Consider the following 8,747-nt stretch of genomic DNA (forward strand, 5'->3'; position numbering starts at 1 on the left):
AGACCACAAATACTTCCTAGATCTGTGAGGCACGTTACCAGAAAAGCTTCTGATGTATAGATCCCCGTTCTGGAGGTGTTTCTCTATAGTCGCTAAACTAATGGTTTGGGCTCCGTTTCTTCTTCGGATTTCTTCTTTGTTGCAAAAGTATTGTCATTATCTTCATCGGAAGACAGAGAGGATGATGCCAATGGTTCCAGCATGATTTTGAAATGGTTATCTCTTGAATCCCTTTACTTTAAAGAAAATTTCATGACATGAACCCTTCTAGAAGCATTCCGCTGTGAATCTCTCAATTTGTTGGGTTGGATTTCCCTCTAATCGAAAAAACGAAATATTGGGGTAGGGAGGAACAGTGGTGATAGAGATTAAAGAGACGAAAATCTCTGAAACTGAAAAGTAAATGAGAGAGAGAGGGAGAGATTTTATTTTTAATTGCTTTTCAATTGTTGGTAATAAAAGAAAATTGGAAAAATAAATAATAAGTCGTCTTTATAAAAAAAAGTTCAAATCAAATTGGACCAAAATCGTAACAAAATGAAAAGATTGGACCTTTGGTGCTAGTCTAAACTTTTTTGGACAAAAATGATAATTTTCAGATAACCACAGTGACCATTTGTGCAGTTTTGTCTTTCAAAAAATTAGCAAAATTCATCCATACCCAAATTGCTTTTTTCAAGATTATCATTTAACGTCCTTTATTTGTATATAATTGGTTTATCTTGTTTAGTTTAGGATCAAATATAGGTATATTTATGCAATGAATATATTTGCAATGCTACTTTACTTATATTACTATTAGTTTGAAATTTCAGAATTAGGGTTCATGTGATCAAGTTTCATCGTTCATGGTTTGTTTGGAAGAATCCAATTTCTTTTTTATTAACAAAAGTCCAAAATAAGAATATTAAAAGACAACAGAATAATAGTCTTTGACTATCAAATCATTCAACCGGTATGGGCTTCACAGATCTTTTGTGTATGATTTCAAAAATAACCCTAGTAGTGAGTTTTGTCGATAAAAAAAGTAATAGTTTATTTTTTGTTAATTATATTGAACAAAGAGGGAGATAATATGAATCTTATTCGCATCATATGAGGAAAAAAGGATAATTATAGCCATAGGCATCATCTATGAATAAACGAAAAGTGATATAAAATTGGATAATAGACTATAAAGAACTAAGACCATGGAATTGGAATTGTTTTTTCCTTTCAAAAATGAAACTCAAATTCTAAAAATCAATTGAAACAAAATTGATTCCATTTCCTTTTTGTTCACTCTTTCACTACATCTAATTCCCATTGGGAATCATATTCTTACTTCTTTATTCTCTTGATAAGACCTTTAACCCTTTTGCTCTCACATCACATTGATCGATTAAATATCAAGCATTCTAAACATACTTTAGTCATTTGATTCGAAGAAAACCGAGTTATATATCTTACATTTGATCAAGATTTCTTAAAGTAAACCAAACCAAAAACTCAAACTTCTTTCGGGGTTATTACTCTTTTATATCTTTGGTTTCTTGGTTATATCAAGTCAAAATGGGCATGGCGATATCAAGATATGTAAGGATGTTGTTTGCGAAGAAGGAAATGAGGATTCTTATGGTAGGACTCGATGCTGCAGGGAAAACCACCATTCTTTACAAGCTTAAACTCGGAGAGATTGTTACTACCATTCCAACTATTGGTAGCTCTACTTCATATGCTTTTAACTTAGTGTTATTCACTTGAACAAGAACATATGTTTATCTAGTGCAATGGAAATAGGTTTCAATGTGGAAACCGTGGAGTACAAGGATGTTAGCTTTACGGTATGGGACGTTGGTGGACAAGACAAGGTACTCGAAGCAACAAATGTGTTTTAAAAAAAAAACTAGTTTTTTCCTAGCTACATAAATTAAGGTTGTGTTTGACTTCCTAGCTGAAAAACTAGTTTTTAGCTTAACAATAAGCATGTCAAGTAGTTTATAAAAAAAAAAACTAGTTTATAAACTACAATAAGCTATTAAGTGCAACAAATACTTATCTATCATTTTTTACAAGGCTTTTTGGAGCCAAAATGATACAAAGGTCTTTTATGTTTTGTCAAATTCCATAAAAAGTTTTAAAGGTTAAATCATTAAAAAAAAGCAAGTGGTTATAGAGTTTTTTTTTTAAAACTAGTTTTATTTTTTGTTTACCAAAAGATTTTTTTTTCTAGTTTAACCGTAAGAGTTTTTTTTTCAACGATAAGGTTGTCCTTATAGTGAATTACAAAAAATCAGTAGAAAATATTTTTCTTGTTAAAGTTGGTTTTTTCTTTTAAATAAAAGTTTTAAAGGTTAAATCATTAAAAAAAAGCAAGTGGTTATAGAGGACAAATTCCAAACTATACTAATTTTTATAGAATTCAAAGTCTAGTAGTTTACAAGAACAATTAAGTTGGTGGTTTCCAAACTACTATAGTTTATGGAATTTGGGCTTATTTTTCTACATATTTGCAAAATTAACATTAAGTCCACGGATTTTAAATGGGGAGAGGTGCCCATTAAAGAAGAATTCACTAACTAGTTGAATTCCTATATCTAGTCCATACTCTTAAAACTAGTATGACATGCATCGACCCCCTGTTATATAATGATTATCTTTTATATCATATAAAGATCCGACCCTTGTGGAGGCACTACTTTCAAAACACGCAAGGGCTTATATTTGTGGTCGATAGCAATGATCGAGATCGAGTTACAGAAGCTAGAGATGAGCTTCACCGCATGCTCAATGAGGTACTGTATAATTAGGTTGTGTTTGTTACATTTGATTCGACAGTAAATAACTAGATTGTACAATCTTTTTGGCATTATTTTCAATGACGAAGATGAGGATGACAAACATCTTCTTTGTACAAAATGAGCACTCAACAACGAGCTCTTTCTTTTTAACCTTTTTGGGTGAGATAAAAATTACAAATTTTGTCTCATGACATCAATCAGAGTTGGTCACAATCCAATGCATGTCAAACACAGTTAAAAAAATGTTAAAGCCTATCATGAAGGCTTTATCAACAATTATGTTTTTTATATTTAAAACATTTTTTTTGGAAAGGATGCGCTTCGTGAAGCTACAATACTTGTGTTTGCCAATAAACAAGATCTTCCAAATGCTATGAGGGTTTCTGAACTTACTGAAAAACTTGGTCTTCATTCACTACGCCATCGTCGTTGGTAAATTACAACTTCGTCCCTCTCTTCATCTTTATTTCAAACTTCTCTATTAGTTTTGAAAATGTTTTACACTTTAATGTTGATAAAACTTTGTTAATGAACGATTTATAATAGGTATATGCAAAGTACATGTGCAACATCTGGTGAAGGACTCTATGAAGGCCTTGATTGGCTCTCTAGCAACATTTCTACTAAGGCAAGTTAAGTTAATATGAAGACATAACATCTCTACACATATCTTATAAACACATAACATATAACCTTTTTAGGTGTGAAAATTATTAAATTATACCATAATATATATTTAAAATATTCCCCCAACACTTTCATTTTTCACAAAAGTTACCATTTATCTCTTTTGGATAAATAGTAAGAAGCATATATTAAACTTGGGCTATTAATGTTTTATAGTGTAATCAACTATAACTATCTAAAATGTTCAATTTGGTTGCTCATTTCTTACAAGTGTCCCTTAACTTTAGTTTTAGTTTTAATATTATAAAACTAATAAAACTAAAAATTCCGATAAACCCAATTTTGGTCACCTGACATGAAATACATCAAAATGGAATTGACCTAAATTCGAAACATACAAATAAATAAAACTAACATAAAATTGTTAGATTTGACGTTTTGTGTAGAGATAAAATGACAAGTTACCCAAACTAATAAATGTGATTTTGCTTGTAGGGGTAAGTCATCAATGCAATGCGAAACTCAACGAATCTCTCATCTGCCCCTTCCCATAAAGTTACTTACCTACTCATATTCTTCCATAATTATGTAATTTCATATATTTGTATTACGAGTGTACCCTTTGCATCAAAACTTGTACTTCATACCATACTGGATTTTAAACTCTATAAAATCGAAAAAGAAAACATAATAATGAGTAGTATTTATACAAGTAGTCAATACAATTGTATTATCGTGCCCACACATAGGGAAAGTACAATTGTTGGAGAGTCAAACAACACCATAGTATAGAGTTATGTTATGTTGTACCTACAATTGTATTATGGGTTGTTTTGATAGTTTATAACATAATCCAATTTGATTGAGTAAACGTCTGGTTTTGTCGGTATGAGTTATGTATAGATACGAGTCAGATATTACTCAGAAGTAGTTTTTAATTGTGGTATCAAAGAATTTATATCCGACTAATTTAGCAAATCCTCTTACCAAATCCAAGTGAGATGTATTCACATAAAGCATCTCCAATGACTTATTTTATAACTTATTAGTTACTACTATTTTTTTTTTTTTTATAATTAACTACTTGTTGTCATTGGAACACATGTTACTTCTTTTTATGGGTGTTATTATATGTATCTTTCTCACTCACATAAATCATCATATCTTAAGGGTATACAAACACTATTACACTCACATGATAGAGGTACACAAAACAAATGGAGGATATGTATAGAATTTCCTTTTTTTATGAACTCTTCAATATATATTAAATGGTAAATATATTTATATGTTTCGTGTATTTAATCTCTCATATTTTAGTCATATTTCATTTTGCCCTCTCACATATATTTTAATTTTAAGTATTTTTTTATTTATTTACTAATTAATTCTTTCTATTAAATATTTAATGGCATTTCATTTGTGAAATATAAAAACATTTCATATACAAAATATAAATTTTATAACGATTGTATAACTTTTTCAATCTTTGTTTTATGACTTTGATGTAATAGTTTTTTCGTATTAATATTTCCAAACGATTAGTTGTAATATATTTCTTTTAAAACAATACATTTTAATATTTCTAAACTTTTAAAATATATTGTGTGTTTAAAAAAGAACCAATCAATTAAAGGGTTTTTTTATAAAACGGTTTACACATATATAAACAAATTAGTTAATTTAAAAATATATATTGAAAAAGGTCAAATATATTAAAAAAAGGTTAACCATTACAAGAATTATTTAAATAGAGATTAAAATTAGTAATATTATGATAATTGATATGAGAAAAACTTCAATTCATAATATATATTTAAGATTAGAAATAAAGTTGTTGGATACCAATAATTTCCATAATCATGATTCAATGATCTTTAACTTTTTGATTTGAAATGTTACATTCTCACCATATCATTTTTTGTTCTTATATTTTAAAACTTTATATAATATACATCCCATGTAAAAATATCGTTAAAATTATTGATAATTATTGGTATTAGTACAAGAGACATTATTATTGCCACTATATTTAATGACAAACCAACCACGAAAGGTAACAACACAAGCAACCAACCCCACAAAATCGAGAAAGCATCCTCATATACTCAAGATCCATTGATACATATCCGAAGCTATAATTTATGATCACATGATTAATGCAATTTAATTGATATACAATAAATTATGTAAGGTGATATCTTGATTATCTTTACATATATTTTTTTTATTTATCCATACCTTCATTTTAATTAGATATGAAAACATAACGAAAGATATAAAAGTTAAAACACGATGAATCAAAATCATAAATGGAAAATATCACCTCCCGTAAACTATTCCTAAAATTCAAGAAAGCTTCCTCTTAAAAATATATAATTAGCATTTATAAATTAAAAATAAACAACTAATAATTAATAAAAAGTAAAAATAATATTAATTACATAAAAGTAAACAAGTAATCATAACTTAATTATTAATATTGTTTTTTAAATCAAAAGTAACCATTAGGGTTGTCTATTTAATCAATCTCATCCAAAAAGCCCAACATAGAATGTGTAAAAAAAATAAAATTTAATTCAAAAATACTTTTTTTTTCTAACGTTTGCTATTGAATTGTTCTTTATGTATTAAGTAACAAATAAAAAAACGTTATATGTTTATAGCTTATTGGGTTAAGTCATATTTCAACAAGTTCATTGAGTCAAAAACAAACAATTTGATCAAGAAAACAACAATTCAAGAATCTCGATAAATTAATTTTTTTTTAGATCTACATTCAACAAAGTCAAATCTAGCAAGAAAAAAGTCAACATAACAAGAATGAAGGTCCTATCAGCAAAACTTATTGATTAGTGTTGCAGAGTTACACCTTAAACAACATACTTCGGCAAATAAATATTCAAAACAAGGGTTTGTGAAATTACCATAATACCCTCAGAGTTCAATGAGCTTTGCTTAGGGCCACTCGACAAGCTGGCGCCAGTCTCATTTGTTGTTCCTGAACTCGATTCTTCTTGAAAACAGGTTCCGGTGAAGATGAAACAGATGACGAAATTGCCCATGAATCATTAGAGTTCTCTCTGCTGAAATAGGAATCGATCACACCATTTGGACTTTCAGGGGTAAATTGGTACTTTCGCTTCTGAGTTAGACCTTGAGTTTCTGATACTTCCAGGATGAAATTAGAACACTCCTCTATCTTTTCCTGTCATAATTCATAACAAAAAATAAATAAATAAATAAACTTTACACTTACATTGTCTGATTATCTCATCATGATTATGATTCTTGAAATCGGAATAATTACTTATCAAACTAAGTTGTTTAAAGAAAATCAAAAAAGGAATATAATAATGAAAAGAACAAACCTCGTTAATTTCAAGAAAACCTTTGACTCGTTCTTGATAATCTAGTGAGTTGTCAGGATCGATCTCTTTGAACACAAGAAACATTATAGCAGCAGCGATTACAGATGGAAGATAAACCAGAGACCTTGAATCTGCATTTCATGTTTATATCACATACTTGATTTGAATTAAATCAAAATCAAAATCAAAATCAAAATCAAAACAATTCTTTGATTCATGACAATATGATTTGAGTTTGTGAAGGGTTTTTAGAAGGTTTACCATTGACGACAGCAAGAGCAAATCTTTCGCATCTGTTAATGGACTCTGAATGAAGACGATGAGTGATTAAACCAAGCCTCCTCATTGTATAATCGAAGATTGCAAGTGGGGTTACTGGATTCATCTTCCATTGAAGAGACGAAAGCACTAAAAGCTCCATTTTCATTATAGTCTTGGATTCGAATACGTATTTTGATCCTTCGACCTAAACCACAAAAGAAAGAGATGTGTTTATAACAAAATGGTACATTGGCATTTTCACAAACAGTTGGAGTGCATTCGTATAGATTAAATGTGATTGATACGGATGTGGATACGGATATGGATATGGATACGTACTTGCAGGTCGAGGAGAAGAGGGGTATGGATTTCTTCAACTTTAGAAGCTAGAGAAAGACAAGCGACTGCAGCTAACTGATTCATCCACGGCTTATCTTTCTGGAAAGAATCGCTCAACAAGAATCTATCGAAGTAATTAACAGCCAAAATGGTTGTCATAGCAACGAATCCGTAATGGGTACTAACCCTAATCATCCAATCGACAGATTCTTTCCTTAAACCTAGTAAAACCCTACCATTGAACAAATCCCCTTCTTCTGAAACAAGATTTCTCTCTTTAGACAAAAGACAAGCAAGCTCGTCTTCTTCCCATAACAGATCATGTTCAAAATGGGTAAAAAGATGAGCTTTTTCTTTCACGATTTGAATTTCTTGTTCGAATAAACCAAACCCAAACCCACATCCGAAATCCAAATCGTTTTCCTGCTCATCACATAAAAGACCATCATCGAAAGAAAATGCAGGGTTTTCAGAACACACATTCTCGTTTTTCATCTTCTTGTGGTAAGTAGATGTAAGAAGCTCCAATTCATTATCTTAAAGAAAAGAAATAGACGAATGTGAGGTTTTCTAACATGTCTTTTGCTGTTTCTCTCTCTAGACTACACACCTTTTAATCTCTGCAATTCTAGAGAGAGAGAGAGAGAGAGAGAGAGAGAGAGAGAGAGAGAGAGAGAGAGAGAGAGAGAGAGAGAACCCCCAAAATAAACAAGCAAAGGAAGGAGATTTTATCTGTAACCCTTTCACGCCTCTCTTTCTTTCATTTCTTCCTGGCTGTTGCTTTCTATAAACTTTAACTTTAAATTTTGAGTTACACAAATAGTCCCTATGGATTAAAATAGTCTTCAAATTTGGTCCTAAAACTCTTTTTTCTTTTTCATTTAGACCATTATTGTGATTTGAATTTGTTTAGTTTTTGGTAGATGATATATTTACATTTCATATTAGTGTTTAATTAGGCACATATCTATGCAATTTCTTTATTCTCGTTTCAAATTAGGTTTATAAATATGGCTTTTGATCTTGCAAAGTAACTTGTTTTTGCTCTAAAAATTGGTTTCTTAAAAAATGATGTATTCATTTCTTCATATTTTTGTAGGTTCTTTCCATTTTTTGTTTACTTGTTCTAAGGAAAAGGTTGAAGTCGGTTTAGATGTTCTCTATAGGTGTTGTTCTGATAAATAGATTTCAATGCAGTAGTGATGAAGGCAGAGAGAGAGAGAGAGTTTTTACAGGTTTCGGCAACAACGACGATGTATTTTTTGTTTGGTGGCATCAGTGTTGGTTGGTGATAGTGGTGGTCAATAGCCGAATGTGGTGGTTGCGACGATAGTGGTTGATGGTTAGGGTGGTGTCTAGAGAGTAATAA

The 8,747-nt window shown here is 30.2% G+C and overlaps 2 protein-coding genes across 3 annotated transcripts; one reads left to right on the forward strand and one right to left on the reverse strand.

Moving 5' to 3' along the window:
- Positions 1–1,408: 1,408 nt before the first annotated feature.
- On the forward strand, positions 1,409–4,278 carry LOC111880251 (ADP-ribosylation factor 1). Of its 2 annotated transcripts, XM_023876660.3 has the most exons (6): positions 1,410–1,699; positions 1,780–1,850; positions 2,655–2,774; positions 3,094–3,212; positions 3,327–3,408; positions 3,903–4,278. In XM_023876660.3, the coding sequence occupies exons 1-6, from the start codon at positions 1,552–1,554 to the stop codon at positions 3,906–3,908; spliced, it is 546 nt and encodes a 181-aa protein (XP_023732428.1). In that variant the 5' UTR covers positions 1,410–1,551; the 3' UTR covers positions 3,909–4,278. The 2 variants fall into 2 exon arrangements, with proteins under 2 accessions (XP_023732427.1, XP_023732428.1); XM_023876659.2 differs by lacking the exon at positions 3,903–4,278 and having other exon boundaries at positions 1,409–1,699; positions 3,327–3,417.
- A 1,995-nt stretch (positions 4,279–6,273) lies between these two features.
- On the reverse strand, positions 6,274–8,068 carry LOC111880250 (cyclin-D3-2). The gene is made up of 4 exons (XM_023876658.3): positions 7,379–8,068; positions 7,040–7,244; positions 6,779–6,909; positions 6,274–6,615 (listed from the first exon to the last, which is right to left on the reverse strand). Exons 1-4 carry the CDS (start codon positions 7,871–7,873, stop codon positions 6,352–6,354), a joined length of 1,095 nt encoding a protein of 364 aa, XP_023732426.1. The 5' UTR covers positions 7,874–8,068; the 3' UTR covers positions 6,274–6,351.
- Positions 8,069–8,747: the final 679 nt, after the last annotated feature.

Source organism: Lactuca sativa, chromosome 3, assembly GCF_002870075.4.
Source record: "Lactuca sativa cultivar Salinas chromosome 3, Lsat_Salinas_v11, whole genome shotgun sequence".
Classification (NCBI taxonomy): Eukaryota; Viridiplantae; Streptophyta; class Magnoliopsida; order Asterales; family Asteraceae; genus Lactuca; species Lactuca sativa.

Coding starts and splice junctions, on each gene's coding strand:
- LOC111880250 (XM_023876658.3), bottom strand. CDS start 7,873: ATGAAAAACGAGAATGTGTGTTCTGAAAACCCTGCATTTTCTTTCGAT. Junction 7,245..7,378: donor CTCTTCTCCTCGACCTGCAA/GTACGTATCCAT, acceptor TTTGTGGTTTAG/GTCGAAGGATCAAAATACGT. Junction 6,910..7,039: donor TGCTCTTGCTGTCGTCAATG/GTAAACCTTCTA, acceptor CATGAAATGCAG/ATTCAAGGTCTCTGGTTTAT.
- LOC111880251 (XM_023876659.2), top strand. CDS start 1,552: ATGGGCATGGCGATATCAAGATATGTAAGGATGTTGTTTGCGAAGAAG. Junction 1,700..1,779: donor TACTACCATTCCAACTATTG/GTAGCTCTACTT, acceptor CAATGGAAATAG/GTTTCAATGTGGAAACCGTG. Junction 3,213..3,326: donor TCACTACGCCATCGTCGTTG/GTAAATTACAAC, acceptor GATTTATAATAG/GTATATGCAAAGTACATGTG.